A 20900-nucleotide genomic window follows, 5' to 3' on the forward strand; every position below is an offset into this window, starting at 1 on the left:
ATGTACAAGAATCAACTAACGAAGCACTACATGGATCTGACAAAGAAGAATTCACTAAGACAAACCAGTAAAAACCTATGGTTACAGTCTTGTTTTTGAAATTAAAATCGTGAAGGGGAAGGCAGTGCTTAATACTGACAGTAATTTGTGAAGAACGTGACGAACATAGAAAATGTATTATGTATTTGCTTAGTTCCTTTCTCTTTCTTCTTTTTCCCGAAACTTTCAGTTTGGTGTCATTCCTTGATTTCTTCATCAGTTCATTTCAGATGGAGAAAATTTGTTCTTTGGCACGGTTTTTGATATATATATATATATATATATATATATATATATATATATATATATATATATATATATTCTTTTTATGTGTGTGTGTTTTATAAAGTGGTTTTATGAAGGTCAGAGGCCAAACCATACTAACAAACATATACGGAAATGTGGCACATGAAACCATGGAGTTTATCAGTTTTTACATGGAGAGATAAGGACAATCGCCCTTTCCAGTACGATTTATTTATCTATATTTTTGGCAGTTCTGTATTCCCTTGGGAATGTTGACAATTTGTTAATTTCTTTATATTACTTTGTAATATAGGATACAGACTGATTTAATCTAACACCCATAGGCATGACACAAATGTCTGTCTAAATTTGAGGGTGCACCTTCTCATTCACGATTTAAGTTTTCATCTTTTGACTAAGGTAAGGCGTTTCAGTAGCTTGTTTTTCCTGTTACCAGACAGTTTCATTAGTTCAGGAGAGTTCGTTAGTAGGGATAAAGTCAGTAAAGGCTATATCTAACGTCTGCAGTTTGAAAGGCCTATCCTACAGTTGGTATATCTGTATGGAGATGACAAGAATACAACATATGTCCTAGAGTGAATGAGTTAGGCACACAGGTGTAGGCGCTGAGGGATGTCAGGATGTAACATGATAAGGATGCCTCAGAACACCCCCTGGCTTAGATATTATTAAACAAGTAAACCAGGATAACTCTTCTGTACAGGGAACAAGGCATTTCATTATTTTTCCAATGTAATTGTACAGTATGTCCCCATTTTATTATTGAAAAGTTAAGAGAGTGATTTGAACTTCAATTTACAACGTTTTTATACTTTGTTTTCGTTATTATTATTATTATTATTATTATTATTATTAAGCTTCGCCATATAAATGGCAAAGCTTCTTGTTTTCGTCAGTATTATTTAGCTTCACCATTTAAATAGCAAAGCTTCTTGTTTTCGTTATTATTATTATTATTATTCGTCATATAAATGGCGAGCTGCATGTTTTCGTCAGTATTATTAATATATTTCTTTGCACTTTTTTTTCTTCGATCTTGATATTAGACATGAAGGTACCGTAGGGTAACCTAGGGTAATCCAAGTCCTTGTGCTAAATATAAATGACGACCTCCTTTTTAAGGGAATAATTATTCTAAAAACTGCATATTTGAAATTGAAAAATCTGATAAACTAATTGAAATACAGCTAGCTGGTTGAAAATCCTATGATAAAAATGTCTGCTGAATAATTATGGCTTAATATTTTGCCATTTAGGTTAGTGGAAAGTACCGAATTCAAATCTTCTCAGTGTTTTCTTTGCAACACATTTTAGAGAAAACCACAAGAGCTTTAAAGCTGTAACTTTCCAGATATATATTTATGACCTGAATGGAATATGGTTACAGTTAAGCATAGGCCTACAGTTAGCTAGTTATTGTGAAAAACGTAAAATTTACTTATGAATTCTTCAACATCTTTGTCATTTGATCTTGCTTATGTTACACAAGAAGTTACCTTAGGGTCTTCAGATCTTGTTTATATTATACATACCTTAGTTACCATTAATATTTGTAATGAAGCTTCTATGTTATGGTTACATATAAGGAATGGGCAAATAGTTGTCATTATTATTAATATTATTGAGTGTGAGCATTAGAGTGGGGCTGCGGCAGCGATGTGTGATGTTGCCTTGGTTGTTTAATATGTATGTGGATGGTGTTGTAAGGGAGGTGAATGCAATAGTGTTAGGTGGAGGTCTGAGTCTGATGAATGCTGATGGTAAAGAGTGGAATCTGAATCAGCTGCTGTTTGCGGATGGTACTGCACTGGTGGCTGATTCGGAGGAGAGATTGAGACAGTTGGTAGAGGAGTTTGGAAGGGTGTGTGAAAGAAGGAAATGAAGAGTAAATGGGAATAAGAGTAAAGTGAAGAAGTGTACGAGGTTGGTAGATGGTAGGAGGATGAATACAGTTCTGAATGGTGAGGTGCTTGAGGAGGTAGAGTGTTTTAAGTATTTAGGGTCACATGTTGCTGTGTATGGAAGAATAGATGTAGAGATGAAGTTTAGAATGAATGAAGTAGGAAAGTTGCTGGGGGGAATGAAAAGCGTGTTCACACAGAATGGCTGTAAAGAGAAGGCTGTATGAGGGTGTTGTGGTACCGACTGTGTTATATTGGGCTGAAACATGGAATGTGGGTGTAGCAGAAAGCAAGAGTTTGAATGTAATGGAGATGAGGTGTCTTAGGAATATGTGTTGAGTGACGCATATGGATCGAGTGAGAACTGATCAAGTGCGAAGGAGAACTGGAGTTATGCAGAAGATGGCTGATCGAGCTGAGCAGAGAGTGTTGTGGTGGTTTGGGCATATGGAGAGAATGGATTAAGAGTGATTGGTGAAAAAAACAACTGGGTCGAATGTGAGAGGTGTTAGGCTGAGAGGCAGACTATGAATAGGATGGATGGACAGTGTGAAGAGAGCGTTAGATGCGAGACAGATGTCCGTAGAGCAAGGAAGAGTGGCTGTGTGTGATAGGAATGATTGGAGAGAAATTTTGAATGAATAAATGGTGACGTGGCCCTGAGGGGATATTCTCCCGATTTGGTCTGATCAGCTGACCATGCCAGGTGCGGGTAAGGGGATGGGTCCATTATGATGTGGCAGGGGTAAACCAGCTCTGCTGTGGATGTCGCTAAATTGCATTGTGCAGTTGACCCTCGTGTGGTGTGGTGCGGTGAGGGTTTGTCCCTTCTCCCCTTGGGGCTAAGATACGAATAAATGCGTGTGTGTGGATGAGTAAATTGGGAGTGTTTCGTCCTGTCTCGGCTACCCCCCTTTCTTTGAGGGAAGCAGCCTGGGTATATATGTAGATAGATTAAATTATTAACTTTGCTCATCTTATCAGCAGTGCAAGGTGGAAGAAACCATTGTGCACCTGTTTCAGCTAAAGTGTAATACAGTGTACAGGAATAATGCGGACTGTAGCTTGGTAAACCCACCTGCGGTACACCAGCTGCCCTGTTCCTTTGCACCACCTGCCTGACATGGGCTGTGGAGTTGTAACCCCACCGAGACAACCCGAACCCCAGCGACCAGTATGGAGGCAGCAGCGGCCTACCCACAAGCTGACGTAGTAACAAAAGTACAAGTATGCTTCAGAGTTTATCGAGTTAGTGGGAATATTCAAAAGTTCCTTGTCCTAAGCAACTGAGGTTATGGGAAGCAACTGAAAATACAGTCACGTCAAAAGTTCCCAGGTAATCCTATCAGCTAAACAATTAGGAACGTACAGTCTCAATCAAAAGTCGCTAAATTTTCTCACCAACTACACACACAGGGAGGTACTGTAGTGGTCAAAATATTCTGTTACAAAGGCTAAAACGGCAGGGAAAGCATAATCATGTTAAAAGTTTCGTGGCCATCATAGCAGCTGGTGCGATAGTAAAAAAACCCATTCCTGCTCATGAATTTTATAGTGATTTGATTGCAGTCTGACAGAGTTCGGCATCAACAGTAATTTGATTACTGGTTCTGTTGAGTTGCTCTCAGAGTCTTTAAATATTATTGAGTGGCCTCAGTCAAAATTTAAGAGTCATGCCTTCATTAGTCATTACGTAAACTATAAAGTAATATAAATAATAAATCAAGCAAACATACAGAAGTCTAACAGAGGCTGTCAAATACTTAGTACGTAGACAAAAGTTGTATATATATATATATATATATATATATATATATATATATATATATATATATATATATATACAGTATATATATATATATATATATATATATATATATATATATACAGTATATATATATATATATATATATATATATATATACAGTATATATATATATATATATATATATATATATATATATATATATATATATATATATATACAGTATATATATATATATATATATATATATATATATATATATATATATATATATATATATATATATATATATATATATATATATATATATATATATTTGTACAATAGGTGAGCAGTGTGTGGAGAGTGATGAGGGAAGGGTAGTGGTGAGCTGTGGGGATATTAAAGACGCCTGGAAAGAGCACTACAACCGGTTGTTGAATGAGGAGTTTGTCTGGGACAGCGAAGGTTTGGAGCCAGCAGATCCAGTGTTTGGCCCTTGTCCTTTGATTGATGCTGCTACTGTGAGCGGGGTGATAGGTAGGATGCAGGTGGAGAAGGCTGCAGGTGTGTCTGGGTTGGCTGCTGAAATGTTGAAAGCCTCTGGAGATATAAGAGTGATGTTAGGCACTGACCGGATAAATACGATTATATATGAGTGTGTTGTCCCAGATAATTGGCTGAAGACTGTAACTGTAAATGTGTACGTGGGGAAGGGTGATGCCAAGGAAGGCATAAAGCTTTTAGATCAGATAATGAAGGAAATGGAGAGAGTTCTAGAAGGTATGATTGGAGAAAGAGTGAATATTGATGAGATGCAGTTTGGGTTTATGCCAGGCAAAGGGACCACTGATGCCATATTCACTGACGACAGCTTCAGGAAAACTTTATAGGAAAGAAAAGGGAACTGTTCTTTGTTTTTGTTGATTTGGAGAAGTCATTTGAAAGAGTCCCTAGAGAGGTGATGATGTCGGCAACGACATCCCAAAGCTTGGGATCGAGGAGTGACGGGTTAGGGTCGTTATGTCCCCTTTATGTGGGTGCTTGCACCCAGATAAAGGTGAATGTATAGATCTGAGTGAGGAGTTCTCCGTGAATGTTGGTGTGCACCTGGGGTCAGTTTTGAGCCCCTTGTTGCTTATCATGGTACTTGAAACACTCACGTAACTTCAGAATTGGACTCCCGTGGGAGATGTATGCTGATGATTTGACGTTAATTGCAGAGAATGAAAGGGAAGCGGAGGAATGATTTAGGAAGTGGAGAGATGGGATGGGGCACAAGGATTTAAGGGTAATTGCAAATAAAATAAGAATGATGTATCTAGGGCTGTTGGCGATGCTGTCAAAGAAGAGGGAGAGTGATCATGTGCGATTTGCCACAAGGGCGTGGGAAGTAATTCCATATTGTGCAGTGTCTGTGATAAGTGGGTGCACAAGAAATGTAGTGGTATCAGAGGTAGACTGCTAGGTAATGCTGATTTTTCATGTGTGCGGTGTGTCGGGGAGAGCAAGTGGAGATTGTCAGATGTGAAAGGATTGAATTTGCTGATGAGTCTCGAGTGTGTGGAAGAGTTTTGTTATTTGGGAGACATGTTATGTGCCGGAGGGGCGGCTGTTGTTAGCTCTGTGGCTAGAGTAGGGAATGGTTGGAAGAAATTCAGGGAGCTGTTGCCTCCCCTGACATTGAGAGGGCTCTCAATCCGTGCTAAGGGATCTTTGTGTGCAGCATGTGTTAAGAGTGTAATGTTGTTTGGTAGTGAGACCTGGGCAGTAAAGGAAGAGGATATTCGCAGGCTCAGATTTAGAGAAATGACAATGATTAGGTGGATGTGCAGTGCATCTCTGAGTGCGAGGCCTGGGGGTGCTAGGTTTACGATGAAAGAGTTGAGGGGTTAGATGGGACTGGAGTGTATTTGTGTTGTGATAAAGAGTGGTAGATTTAGATGGTTTGGGCATGTGGAGAGGATGGGGGATGATAATTGGGTGCAGAAAGTGACAAGTGTCAATGTTTGGGGTAGGGTTGCGAGAGGTAGACTGAAAGAGACCTGGGACGAGGCCATTGAATGTGGCCTCAGGGATAAGGGACTGACTAGGGAAGCTGCCAGAGATGGAGCAGCATGGACAGCCGCCATTAGGTGACCAAGGCCGACGCATGCAAGCATGTTGGAGCCTTCAAAAACGAGCAAGCGATATATATGCAGGGACGACTCAGTCTGTAAATATTAAAAGATGAAATATTTTGGCTGCTTCATTAAATTAGTAATCAGTCATACAGTAAAAAAATCATGCAATGTAAATCATGAAGTGGCTTATGGGAAGCAGAAAATGATGCAGGATAGACAATGCTGAGGCTGACTGAGGCAACCTCATAACACAGGAGAACTGGCCAACTGAGAGACAACATATCACCCTCTATTCAGTGTATTGCAAGACTGCTGACGACGATGTGAGGGCAAGAGATCACCATGTATTGCACGACTACTGACGGCAGTGTGAGGGCAAAAGAGCACCCTGTATTGCAAGACTACTGACGGCAGTGTGAGGGCAAGAGATCACCCTGTTTTGCAAGACTACTGACCGCGGTGTACTGAGCGAGGATGTGGTCTGGGTGAGGCCCCATCAGGATGTGGAAGTCCAGCACTCCGCCGGTGGTCCTGAGAGTGATGCCAGCACTGCCATCATCCAGCATGAACGTGGAGTACTCTGGAAATGGAGAAGAGAAGCATTCTGCAATAGGAGCAGTGAATACTTTTGAACACCGTATTCTGGAACAGGAACGTAAACTTTAGCAGCAGCAGCAGCAGCAGTAGTGGTAGTAGTAGTAGTAGTAGTAGTAGTAGTAGTAGTAGCAATAGTAGTAGTTGTAGCAGTAGTAGTAGTAGTAGCAGTAGTAGTTGTTATTGTTGTTGTTGTTGTTGTTGAAGCCGCAGGTTCATCTGAAATGCGAACCCAGTGGACAGCCAGCTAAAACTATCTTCCTCCAACAACCTACTATGGGAAGCAGAGGGAAGCCAGGGACGTTTGTATAACTAGGTGTTGGAGCCACCCAACTATATCGGTGCTACCTCATGAAGGCGTCCCATTCCAGCACCACTATTGTAAAATACGGGTATTTAGTTGTCCGCAATGTGAATATACGGTGAATGGGTACAGGTGGTACTGTGGAATGGGTACAGATGGTACTGTGGAATGGGTGCAGGTGGTACTGTGGAATGGGTACTGATGGTACTGTGGAATGGGTACAGATGGTACTGTGGAATGGGTACTGATGGTACTGTGGAATGGGTACAGGTGGTACTGTGGAATGGGTACAGATGGTACTGTGGAATGGGTACAGATGGTACTGTGGAATGGGTACAGATGGTACTGTGGAATGGGTACAGGTGGTACTGTGGAATGGGTACTGATGGTACTGTGGAATGGGTACTGATGGTACTGTGGAATGGGTACTGATGGTACTGTGGAATGGGTACTGATGGTACTGTGGGATGGGTGTGTATATATATATATATATATATATATATATATATATATATATATATATATATATATATATATATATATATATATATATATATATATATATATATATATATATATATATATATATATATATATATATATATATATACATACAGTATATATAAAATGCAAGGAAGAAAGAACCAAAGGTCAGAAGCCCGCAAATCGTTCCTTCCAAGAAAAAAAGAGAAACAATACAAAAGAGAGCCAAATTCAAGATCTGTTCATTTCGAGATGCCTAGAAACACTGCGTTTGAAAGACTGGAGATCATAGGAAGTAGGAAATACAGACAGAGGGAGACAGTTCCAGAGGTGACCTGCTGCGTATATGAAAGACTTGGAATAATGGTTAACTCTTGCATTAGAGAGTTGGACAAAAAAGGGATGAGAGTTTGTTGCTAGACGGGTGCTCCGCGCCTGTTGTAGAGGTGGAAGGATGCAAGCAGACAGTCCAGAGGACCAGTGACCATTGAAATAGCGATAGTAAAGAGATAAAGAGGCAACAGTGCGGCGAAGAGACAGAGGCTGAAGGGTGCCAGTAAGAAGAGGACGGTTTATGAGACGAAAAGCCTTTGACTCCACCCTATTGAGAAAAGCTGTATGTGGGGAGCCTACCCACACATGAGAGTTGTACTCTACACAGGGGCAAATAAAACCCGTGTATAAGGTCAACAACTGTGAAGGAGTAAAGAAGGTACGGAGTCGGCTTAGCACACTTAATCTCTTGGATGTACATTTTACAAGAGATGTAATATGATCTTTCAAAGGTAAGTCCCGAGTGAATGAAACCTCAAGCATGTTGAAGATGATGCAGAATTGAGCTGGTTATTATTAAACATTAGTGGGTACTCCTGTGGAAGATTTTGTCAGGCTGATAGGTGTAAGAACTGTCTTTGATGCATTAAAAACATGATTATTTTTACCCCAGTCAGAGATACGAGCCAAGTCAGACATTAGGTATGCCATAGCCTCATCTCTTGTTTGCTGAAGTAACTGCTGAGATGGACGTTGCGGGAAACGAATGGAAAGGTGAAGGGTGGAATCATCAGCATACCAGTGGATAGGGTTAGATGTACAGCTTAGAAGGTCATTGATGAATAAAAGGAATAGAGTTGGTGATAGGACAGAACTCTGAGGAACACCACTGTTAATAGATATAGGAGAAGAACGATGACCGTCTACAACAGCAGCTATTGAACGACCAGAAAGGAAGCTAGAGATGAAGGCACAGATAGAAGGATAGAAACCGTAAGAGGGCAGTTTGGAAATTAAAGATTTATGCCAGATTCGATCGAGATGTCAAGTGCAATGGCAAAGCTTTCGCCACAGTCCCGAAAGGAGGATGACCAGGAGTCTGAAAGGTAGTTGAGAAGATCGCCAGTGGGGCGTCCCTGACGGAACCGATACTGACGATCAGAAAGAAGGTTGTGGTAGGAAAGATGCTTTAAAATTTTTCTGTTAAGAATTGACTCGAAAACTTTTGAGACACAGGATGTTAAAGCAATTGGACGATAGTTAGAGGGTTGGGAATGGTCACCCTTCTTTTTAACTGGCTGAATGAAAGCAAACTTCCAGCAAGAAGGAAAGGTACAAGTTGACATACAAAGGTGAAAGAGTTTACCTAGGCAGGGTGTAAGCACAAAAGCACAGTTCTTGAGGACAACAAGAAGGACTCCATCAGGTCCATATGCCTTATTAGTATTGAGGCCAGTGATGGCAGAAAACATCAACTGAAGAAATTTTAATGTCAGCCATGAGGGAGTCAGAGGGGGGAAGCGATGGAGGAACAGCACCGGAATCGTCTAAGGTGGAATTAGAGGAGAAAGTGAGCGAAGAGATTTGCCTTATCAGTAGAAGAAATTCCTACAGAGCCATCAGAGTAGAAAAGAGGAGGGAAGGATGATGAGGTAAAGTTGTTAGAAATGTTTTTGACAAGGTGCCAGAAGAAGCGGGAAGAATTCGTGTTGGAAAGCTGAGAGCATGTAGTACGGATGAAATCATTTTTAGCAGAGCGAAGATGGTACTGTGGAATGGGTAGAGATAGTACTGCGGAATGGGTACAGATGGTACTGTGGAATGGGTACAGATGGAACTGTAGAATGGGTACAGGTGGTACTGTAGAATGGGTACAGGTGGTACTGTGGAATGGGTACAGATGGTACTGTGGAATGGGTACAGATGGTACTGTGGAATGGGTACAGGTGGTACTGTGGAATGGGTACAGGTGGTACTGTGGAATGGGTACAGATGGTACTGTGGAATGGGTGCAGGTGGTACTGTGGAATGGGTACAGATGGTACTGTGGAATGGGTGCAGGTGGTACTGTGGAATGGGTACAGGTGGTACTGTGGAATGGGTACAGATGGTACAGTGGGTTGGGTACAGATGGTACTGTGGAATGGGTACAGGTGGTACTGTGGAATGGGTACAGTTGGTACTGTGGGTTGGGTATAGATGGTGCTGTGGAATGGGTACAGGTGGTACTGTGGAATGGATACAGATGGTACTGTGGAATGGGTACAGGTGGTACTGTGGAATGGGTACAGATGGTACTGTGGACTAGGGACCTGGACTACCCTGGACTAAGAACTAGACTGGAATAGGTACCGGAGAGACTGGAGTGTGAGGCAGACCTAGTCTGATATAGGTAGGAAGAATTACCCTGGAATACGGACGAGGAATACTCTGGAATGTGGATCAGGAGCAGCGCAGAATTAAATGGACAAGGAATACTCCGGAATGTGAATCAGGAGCTGTATGGAAGTGGAAGGACAAGAAATACTCTGAAATGTGGATGTGGAGCAATATAGAATTGAGAGTTGACGTATTTCCATTCCTTAGGAGGGTCTCTAGTATCTTTTGCCAACTTCTGTATATTTGCATATGAAATAATAATATTCTCTTCAATTATTGTTATGCAACTGTGTGGAAATCATAAGACATGAGCTAGCGTACTGTGGACTGGGGAGTACAAAGGAGTACACAGCAACAACAAACTGACCTAATAATCCCTTCGATGCTGTTTGTGATAAGGAAAATATGACTAATACAATATTTTATGAGTTAAAGATAATGCACCTAGAAGACTCTCTCACCAACCAATCACTCCAGCCAATGCCGGGAAGAAAATAGAGAAGAATTACCATACATCATAGAAAACTCACTCCCATGGAAATTTCATAGGAAACCTTTATTCTGCTTTTTCGTAATTTGAAACAAAGTGACACCAATTATATAACGATATTGCGCCACAGCTGTATTTTCCTCGAACTGAATGAGAGGAAAACAATTAGTCGAATTTTTCTGTTACTCAACCGTGAATGTGTTAAGCTGGGAAACAGAACCCACATACTTATCCATGCGATTCTTTAAAGTTTTTCCTCTGTCGGAGTATACCACATTCACAGGCAATTTTTTTCGGCATTAGTAATGAAAAAAAAAAAATTCTTTGCTTCATTTGGCTCGAAACGTTTTCCAATAATTCTGAAACCATCACCCCTAGCGTAATTTGAAATGTCTGTTTCCCAGCTGCCACAGTATAACACTATTAAAAAAAAATGAGTGTACTTGAACCAGCTACCCTCGTAGTCCGCGCTTTGACATGCTAAACGGGTTTTATCTCCTCTAAACGTTACTAGTATTCGTTCTATAATCTGTGCATTATTTTTGTCACCCTTCGTTGTACTCATATATATATATATATATATATATATATATATATATATATATATATATATATATATATATATATATATATATATGGTGGATGGGGACATCCATTATCCACTCACTCAGTGTATGGATGCCTTATGGTCTCTGCACTGGGTGATAAGTCAAGTGGTTTCCAGTATCCAGGAAACCATTTACTACGCTGTTTGGTAACCATATAAGCGGGGTTTTTGGCCGGGTTAAGTGTCCCCCAGATTCCCCTATCCAAAATCACTTAATCATGGCAAATGTTTCGGACAGCCTCGGAGGGCCCAATACCTGCCCAGGGCCCCAGCCAAATGGGCAGATACGCATGGCCATGTGAAATGTGAGAGGTGTGAATAAGGAGAGCAAGGGTGGAAGTGGTGAATGTGTTCAAGAGTGCGAGATATGCCGTGATGGCATTGTGAGAGACAAAGATGAAAGGGTGTGAAGTTGAGTAAGAGTTGAGAAATGTGTAAGATCGGGCATTAATGGGCAGGGAAGATGCAAGGAAGGAGTTGCTTTGTTGATGAATGAGGTGTAGCAGAGTGGAATGAGATGTATATATGTCAAGTTCAAGTGTGAGAAGGTGAAAGTGGCTGTGATCGTAGCGTATGCACCGTGTGATGACAGGAGTAAAAGAGAGAAAGACAGGCTTTGGGATGAGCTGGATGAAGTTGTGGGAGAAATGCCCAGGAGCTATAAAGTGATCGAAATGGGCGATATGAATGGAAGAGTAGGCACTGACCCTGAGGATGACATAATGTGTTGTAATGGAGTACCAAAAGAAAATGATAATGGGAAGCGGCTGATGAGTATGTGTCAGGAAAGCAGGTTGTGCATTTTAACTCATATTTCAAACACAAAGATGCACATAACTATATATAGTATAAAGGGAACGGGGATCATGTTGAAAGGAGCCTGATTGATTACGTGCTCGTAGAGAGGTCGTTGCTGGAATGGTTGCTGGTACGAGGGCCGTGAGAGGACGATGTGGAGGTTTGTCAGATCATATGATTGTTGTGTGCAAGATCAAGCTGAGAGGAGTGAGGTGGACCAGGAGAGAGAGGAGCAGTCAGAGAGAAAGACTGAAAGTCGAGAAGTTGAGGATCAAAGAAATGGCAGATAAATACAGGACCAAAGTAGGGGAGGAATTAGAATAAGTGAATTTGAATGAAATGGAATGCATATAGGGATTGCTTAGTTTAAGATTGCTAAAGCGGTGTGTGGTGTGGCAAGGGTAACAACATAAAAGAAAGGTACGGCATGGTGGGATGAAGAGTTTAAGAGAGCAGTGGAGGAAAAGAGGAAGAAGTGGCTAGAGTGGTTACAGGACAGGGGTTCAATTGAAAAAAGAACTGAATATATTGAGAGCAAGAAGCACGTAGAGACTAGTGACGAGGAAGAGGAAGGGGGTAAATGATGATCTAGGAAGAGAAATGAATGCAAAGTACTCTGAAAATAGGAAGTTATTCTGGAAAGAGGTGCGGTAATGTAGATGTGACAGCAGAAGGAAATGTGAAAGTGTGAAGGATGTAGGTGGTAGAAAATTAACCCATGGGGATGAAGTAAGGACCAGATGGGAAGAATATTTTGAAAGCTTGATGAATGGGGATAGAGAAAGCAGAGCCACTGTAAATTTTTGGGGGTGCGCAGAGAAGGAATGCAGTGCCAGGAAACGTGACACTCGCACAGGTGAAAAGCACTATGGAGTGGCTGAAAAATGGGAAAGTAGCTGGGGATGAGGTGGATGCAGAGATGATTAAGTGTAGTGGAGAGTGCGAAATGAAATACTTGTTGGAGATATGTAAGAAGGCATAGATGAGTGAAACTGTACCATCAGAGTGGAAAAAGGTTGTGACTGTACCCCTGTACAAAAATAAATGTGAGCGAAGTGAGTGCAAGAATTATCGTGGCGTAAGTATACTGAATGTGGTAGAGAAGGTATATGGGAGAATTATTACACAGAAAGTAAGAGATATATCAGAAGTCCTAGTGAGTGATGAACAGGATGGCTTTAGGAGTGGCAGAGGATGTGTGGATCAAACACTTGCAGTAAGACAGATAGTGGAGAAGGCTTGTGAGAAGGATTATAAGGTGTTTTTGACATTCATGGATCTTGAAAAAGCATACGACAAAGTAGACAGAAAAGGACTGTGGAGGGTTTTACGCACGTACAGTACGGTGTGCATGGTAAGCTGCTAGGTGCCGCCTAGAGCTGTTATGATGGTAATGAAGCATTTGTAAGGGCAAATGTGCATCTGAGTGAGTGGTTCACGACCGGTATGGACGTGCGGCAAGGTTGTGTGATGTCCCCATGGCTGTTCTATATATGGATGGGATGATGAGAGAAGTAAAAACACGAGTAATGGAGAGGGGGATGGCGTTGGTAATGATTGGTGATGGATGGAATATCTCAAATTTGTTGTATGCTGATGATTCAGTACTACTTGCAAATACTGTACCTAACAAAAACTTGGTAGACTAATGCAGAGTTTTGCTGATGTCTGTGAGCGTCGCGCCATGAGCGTAAAAGTAGAAAAAATGATAGTTATTGAGGAAGAAGGTGACTCCCAGTGTGATGTTACAGTGAATGGAGAGAGACTGGAATTGGTGAGAGAGTTCAAATACCTGGGTACAATGATAGAAAAGAGAGGAAAATATGCAACAGAAGTGGAAAGTAGAGTGACACAAGGAAGGAAAGTAGCTGGTGCAATGAAGGCCTTGATAAGAAACAGAGGCTTGAATGTTGCAGCTACATGAGGCTTACATGAAGGAGTTTTAGTGCCAGCCTTAACACATGGATGTGAAACTATGGTGTGGCATGAAAATAAAAAGTCAGGAGTGCGAGCAGTAAAGATGGGACTGCTGAGGAATGTATATGGAGTACAGAGAGTGGATAGGATACAAAGTAATGTGATTCGTGAAAGATGTGCAGTGAGGAAGTCTGTGGACACCAGAATCGAAGAGGGTGTACTGAGATGGTATGGTCATGTGGAGAGAATGGATAGAAAGGTGAAAAAAAGTATATATGAGCGAATTTGAAGGAGGGAGGAGGCGAGGTAGGCCATGGAGAAAGTGGAGGGATATGGTTGATAAGTGTGTAAGGAAGAGAGGTTTGGAAGTCGGTGAAGCTAGGGGACTGACAAGAGATCGAGTTGACTGAATGAATACTGTGAGGAGAAGCGCATTATCAGGGATTTGGCACCCTTTTTAACGTGACAGCGTCCGGACAGACTCTATCGCATACGTTTATATGAAGCTACAGAACGTGGTGAAACTTTTTGGCGTATCAGATAGAGCCAGGATGCCGGGGGCTTGAATGGTGAGTGAATGGAAGCGTGGCCCATTGGACTGGGCAATTTTGGAATGTCTGGACATTGCTACTTCCCACCCTGTCCTATGGTGGGAAAGGAGGTCCAGATGATGATGATGACATTATATATATGTATCTCTCTCTCTCTCTCTCTCTCTCTCTCTCTCTCTCTCTCTCTCTCTAAAATATTAGTACTAAAGTTGAACACGATACTCCAGATTTGGGTGTACAAATGAACTGTAGAAGAGGGGATGATATTATCACATTTTTACTTGAATATTCTAATTATGAAACAACTAACTTGCTTGCATTATTTACATATTTGTCGATTGTTGACTTAGTTACAAATAATTTCTTAAGATTATTCCCATTTCTTCTTAGTACAGATCTAGAGTTCAGTATTATTCATGGTGTTAACTTTTTCGTTTCTCTCTCAGTTACGGCTTCACAGGGACGTACCCATGGCATTGGAGTTGTAGAGTAGGAGAGAGTGTGCCGTTCCCTGGTCGTCCTCAAACACCATGAAGTAAGGGTGGACACCGTATTCGTTCTGTTTTCCCTGCACAATGAGAAGGATAGAAAGACTCGTTAGCAAAAAATACTGGCAAGGACACTGAGGGCTGTACTGCTGTCTGCTATTCAAAACTGTGTAAGCATGATATACAAACAGGAACACGAAAAAAGAAGAGAAGCTATCCTGTTAAACTGCCTTGTGAAAATATACACATCCATTCACTCGTTGCTACTCGGAGAAATGGACCACACATCCATTCACGTAGCACTGACAGGACCACATCCATTCATGCAACACTGACAGGACCACATCCATTCATGCAACACTGACAGGACCACATCCATTCACGTAGCACTGATATAAACCACACATCCATTTACATAACACTGGCATGGACCACACATCCATTCACGTACCACTGACAGGACCACATTCATTCACGTAGCACTGACAGGACCACACATCCAGTCACGTAGCATTGACAGGACCACACATCCATTCACGTAGCATTGACAGGACCACACATCCATTCACGTAGCATTGACAGGACCACACATCCATTCACGTAGCATTGACATGGACCACACGTCCATTCACGTAGCACTGACATGATCCACGCATCCATTCACGTAGCACTGACAGGACCACACATCCAGTCCCGTAGCATTGACAGGACCACACATCCAGTCACGTAGCATTGACATGGACCACACATCCAGTCACGTAGCATTGACATGGACCACACATACATTCACATAGCACTGATATGAACCACACGTCCATTCACGAAGCACTGACATGATCCACGCATCCATTCATGCAGCACTGACAGGACCACACAATTCACGCAGCACTGACAGGATCACACATCCACTTATCATTAATGGCCTTTCCGACGAAATGGTTCCTATATTCTTCACCTATACTTCAGATCTAACAAAATGAACTACACATTCTTTCACACATCGTCTCACTCATGATACGCCATCCAGTGAATGTGTTACACATATTATTTCCTTCATTAATCAGACCTTTAAAATCCTCACACATATTCCATTTTCCGTGTAATCTACGTAAAAGTTTCAATATCCTGGTAGCCGTTTGGAGTACTGTACACTTATTTGTTCAAGGGCTGCTTGGTGGACTGAGATCTCAGGGGCCTGTGATTCGCTTCCCCCACTGACTGTGATTAATTTGTCATGTTTAATTTCAGGCATTACATACAATCACCGCCTAAAGGTTGGCCCAAAGCCCCTGTACCTGCATTCTGTTGCATCACTAACAGCGTTTTCACCTCAAAAGGGTTGTTGTTGCTGTCCCGATGCCCGTTAGCTGTGGACCAAATTTTTTTGTTTTCCCCTCACCGAAGCTTTTTTTTTAATGAGCGTAGGATTTTTCTAAATATAACTGAGCTATGGCTTTTTCTGTAAAAAAAAAAAAAAATTGTTAAAAGTTATATTTTGGAAAACATCACATTCCAAGATTATGTCATCTAAAGTACTGTGTCAGTTGATAAAATTTTCGTATAACCTCTCAAGTGGTGCCACGTAAAATTTGAACTGTCAAATGTGGCTGTCTTCTTTTTTCTTTCCTCCAAAATATCACACTGCAATTAACAAAACCTGAAAAACTGCAAGGCTGGATCAAGGAACACTTTCCTCTCAGTGTCATTCATATTTCAGTTCGTCACGCTGGTGCTTTACGTGGTATTACAGCCAAACATAATTCCAGCTCTTACTTGCACTAAAGTATAGCTTGAGTAAATGGCAAGGGATCATACTGACATTCAACGCTGTTTGTGATGCTGCCACAGTAAAACTACGTAACTGCTTAACTGACAGTATAGCTGTGAAATAGTAAGTTACAGTTTCAAATGAATGTACACAGAAATTCATTTCTTCTTCTCTCTGTAGCAAATAATCAGTCTTTAAGCGCAGTAATTAACATGACATTGCTCCATCAGCATACTGGGAAATTTCGTGATTGCAGACATACCTCGGTTAAACTCTGAGCTACAAAATTAACTGGTGCTGCTCAGCAAAAGAACAGCAGGAACAATTATTTCTACAGTAAAAAAAGGCACTGGGATACCAAGGACAACTTCTTCATGGGTAAGAACGCCATTAAAGACGAAACACAACGAATAAACAGGGGCTTGGAGATCAAGGTGTTTGGCCGTGAGTGAACAAAGCAGACACCCACATTGAAAGTTGGCTGATCCCTGGCGAAGAGTGGGAAGGTGGAACGGAATGTGAAGGAGTGTCTGAAGGTGGCATGCATGTTCTCCCCAAGGCCGTATAGGTAGGTGGACGGCAGACGAAGGTGTACCTGCAGGAACTGGTCTTCATAGGTCAAAGGGCCCACCGTCTCCACCCTTAGGGAAGTACAGACATGATTTAGTCAGGATAAAACCAAAACATTTGGTTAGCTGAGAGAAATCCAAGCAGCCAAAAAGCTAAAGTACACATAAAAAAATACTGTATAACTGAATAAAACTCATTTCAGTGTTACAAGTTTGAAATAATGCTTTTCAGCAATTATGGCTCCGTAGTAGCTGTAGCTCCGTAATGATTTGTGAGATCTGGGCCAGTAGAGTTATTACCAGGATTTCAGGTGATCCTAGAAAACAGTATTTCCACTGGATGGTTTACTGAGGGGCCTAAGGTGTTACCCCCACGGAGTGTAGGTGCTTTCTGACTTCTCATACAGTCTTTTAAGGCATAGGTAGAGTTTCCTTTGTGAGGTGATCAATGTCAACCCTAGGCTGTTTACAGAAGGTCTGCTGTTCTCAGTCCTGACTCACAGGTGAGTCAGCGCGAAACATCCGGTTACTTAATCTTAGTCTTACGGAGTGGGTAATGAGAAATTTTGATATAACGAGTGGTGGTGGTGGCGACCATCATCCGCTCACTTGACGTGCTGCCCACTTCTTCCCTTTCCTTTATCATTCTTTTTCTGTGTCTGCCGTCCTCTCTTCCTGGTTCTCTCATCTTTCCTGTCACTTTTTATAACTATTCTTTTCTTTTCAAGTGACTTTACATTGAGAGACAAGCCTAATGGTTTCCTGTAAGTCAGGAAACCATTTGAACATTGGGTGGTAACCATATAACCAGCCCATTCGTGTACCCTACGTGTCAACAAGTGGGCTGGCGGAGAGTTAATGCCCCTCCATGTACAACAACTGACTCAAAATCGAACGGCGACCCTTACGGGATTATGGCTTCTGGCTATAGATAGATTTATTACTCAAGAGTATTCCAAGAATAACCTAGTGAATTATGACACAGTTTTCCCTGACCATCGTGTAAAACACTGACATGGTGGTGCCAGTTGAGGTGCGAGTGAGGGCGAGGGTGAAGGCGTGTCCAGCTTCCGGTAGATTGAGGGAGTACCAGGGGTCGTTGCCCCCCACTTCAGGCACCTGCAGCGGGATGGGTACCTCGTAGCGCACTTGCTCGGGGTCACTGATCTGTTGAAGTCAAGACGGAAAGACAAAGAACAAAACTAACTCATAACAGTTGATGGCAACAAAGTTAAATATTTGGAGTGACCATAATCGGGTAAGTTGTATAAATAATTTCAGTTCCAAGCTCGAAAGAATCAAATTTTTTCTCAGAGGAATTTATGTTAAATTAAGTTCAGATATAACAAACACTGAAAAAATATTTCATGCTGTAAGTAACACTGAAGATGATATTAATTATATGAATAGAAAATTATCAACAGTATTTATAGAAACTGCAGAGAAAAGAAGAAAAGCAAATTCAAACATAGATAAATAATAAATTTCTAAAACCAATTCTTCTTCTCTTAAAGAAGAAAGAAAACAGTGCAAATAATAGCTGTAAAAGATGATACGGAAAAAGCCAAATTTGATAAGCGAAACAAGAGACAGGATGAATGACAATGAAACATGGATTGGATATATATATATATATATATATATATATATATATATATATATATATATATATATATATATATATATATATATATATATATATAAGACAATAATGGTGAATTCAACCAGACATTTTAACTAAAGCCAGTTGTCCTCATGCCGGAGCGGTTGGCAACGGGCAAATCGCTTCCTTATCACACTGTCCTCCACTATCTTGCTGCTTTCCTTTCATTTTGTATCATTCTCATCCATATGCTTCTCCACTTCGTCCCTCCACCTCGTTCTCGGTCTTCCACTCCCCTTCATCTCACGTACAAACACTCACACACCCCCTAGTTGCTTACTGAATACTAATTTCATGAGTCAGCCAAAACGTCCACATCCTCACTCCAGTAAGCTGAGCCGTCCCAGCAACAAACCAAATAAGAGAGCGCGGGGCACGAACCACCCTGTACAGTATATGTGTCATAAAGACTTTGTAGTTACTTGTAGAGAAGTATATTTTAGACTTGTGGTCGAGCGGCTTTTATATCTTGTAGTAGCTTCCCCACCAAATGTCATGTAGTGACAGGAGAGGTAAAGAATAGTATGGGACTATTTTTATTTGTCTTGGAAATATTAAACAGGTCTCTCACACGGAACGAGTATAAGTCCCGGGTAGCTACCTCCCTGTCTCGCTATCTCTCTCTTTCTCTCTCTGTTCTAAGGCTAATCTCCATCTCGACCTCTCTCTAGGGTCGCTTGTCTCCTTCTAAACTCTCTTTCCTAAAATCTGGTGTAGCAGGGGTGTGTCACGTGTGTTCCTCATGGATGGAAAGCTTAAGGAGCCTGTGTGTGAGTATGTGTGTATATGTGTGTGCATGGTTACCAGATCTTTGTTCACGAGAGGACTGCTGACAGCTAACTGCATCATCTCCTTACTGGCCGCTGTCGTCAGCTTTCCTCAGTGTTAAGAGTGTGTAAGCATGTTTAGCACTGCTTGATTCTCGCAGACACAACACCTTCTCATCATCTGACTCCCTGCTTCTATCTGTCTCTCTATCTATCTATTTATCTATCTATCTATTATGTAGTCCTACATATGCAGACTTTTCAGTAAAGTTCTCGAAGACGGGTTAATTCCTCTTATGATTGGAATCACTCAAGCATCGTTTTTCCGTAACGTGAGACGATTTTATTTATCACAGAGTATGTCAAGAGAGCATGAGGGTGTTAATTTGTATAGGGTGTTTAACCTCACATAGATCTCTAATCTCTTTCAGATTGGTTGACGGCCAAGTGCAGCTAGACCTCAGGGTAGATTTGCCTGATAACCTAGGTAACTCATTCATATCTCATACCTAAAGGTTCATCAAATTTTATGCAATCACAATTTGGTATTCGAGTTGTGAGTATGGCCCATTTCCCTCAGATGAAAACAAGCCAACTACATTCAAACCTCGCAATACACACAGGGTACGTTCCTAGAAATAGGATCTGATAACGATCGATCGTATATCGAACGTGGGCCAGCAGCAATTGTATAGGTAAAATCTGTGATCTTATAGTGAAAATGGTGATTCATAGGGGTCGTAGCGGTCTTATCGGCGAATAATGCGATCGTATATCAGAATGTGCTAAAATATGAAGATCATATTAGCAAACGATCATATAAGCAATAGATGGTATAGCGAGGTTGGCCTGTATACGCAGACGGTAGGAAGCCTCATTAGCCTACGAGAATTCACTCTTATTCTCTTCAGTCCGATGTGTTCTATTCATACTACCAACAGTCGACTTTATTTAGTTTATGAGAGATTTAGTTGAAAATGAAGGGTTAAGTATATGCTTTATTAACTCCTTCACTAGACCTCAATGGCTCAGATTTTCGTCATGTTGCAGCTTATTTCACATACCTAAGTGGTAGAAAAAGACAACAGTACGGTACATATTTTAAATAGCACTTCTTCGTGATAGTCACTGTATTCTAATGCTATCTGTTACAACTCAGCATTTAAGACGGAGAG

The 20900-nt window shown here is 41.3% G+C and overlaps 1 protein-coding gene across 1 annotated transcript in view; it reads right to left on the minus strand.

Moving 5' to 3' along the window:
* The window catches only part of LOC145416224 (sucrase-isomaltase, intestinal-like), a 93810-nt gene that overhangs the window by 65814 nt on the left and 7096 nt on the right, over positions 1–20900 (minus strand). Inside the window, exons 3-7 of the mRNA XM_080285234.1 lie at positions 18311–18462; positions 17196–17367; positions 14939–15038; positions 6530–6654; positions 3286–3411 (exon numbers count right to left, since the gene is read on the minus strand). Of these exons, the coding sequence (XP_080141360.1) occupies positions 3286–3411; positions 6530–6654; positions 14939–15038; positions 17196–17367; positions 18311–18462 (675 nt within the window). The remainder of the gene's footprint in view (positions 1–3285; positions 3412–6529; positions 6655–14938; positions 15039–17195; positions 17368–18310; positions 18463–20900) is intronic.

Source organism: Coenobita brevimanus, chromosome 105 (assembly GCF_032717465.1).
Source record: "Coenobita brevimanus isolate Jiangsu-jjx chromosome 105, ASM3271746v2, whole genome shotgun sequence".
Lineage (NCBI taxonomy): Eukaryota > Metazoa > Arthropoda > Malacostraca > Decapoda > Coenobitidae > Coenobita > Coenobita brevimanus.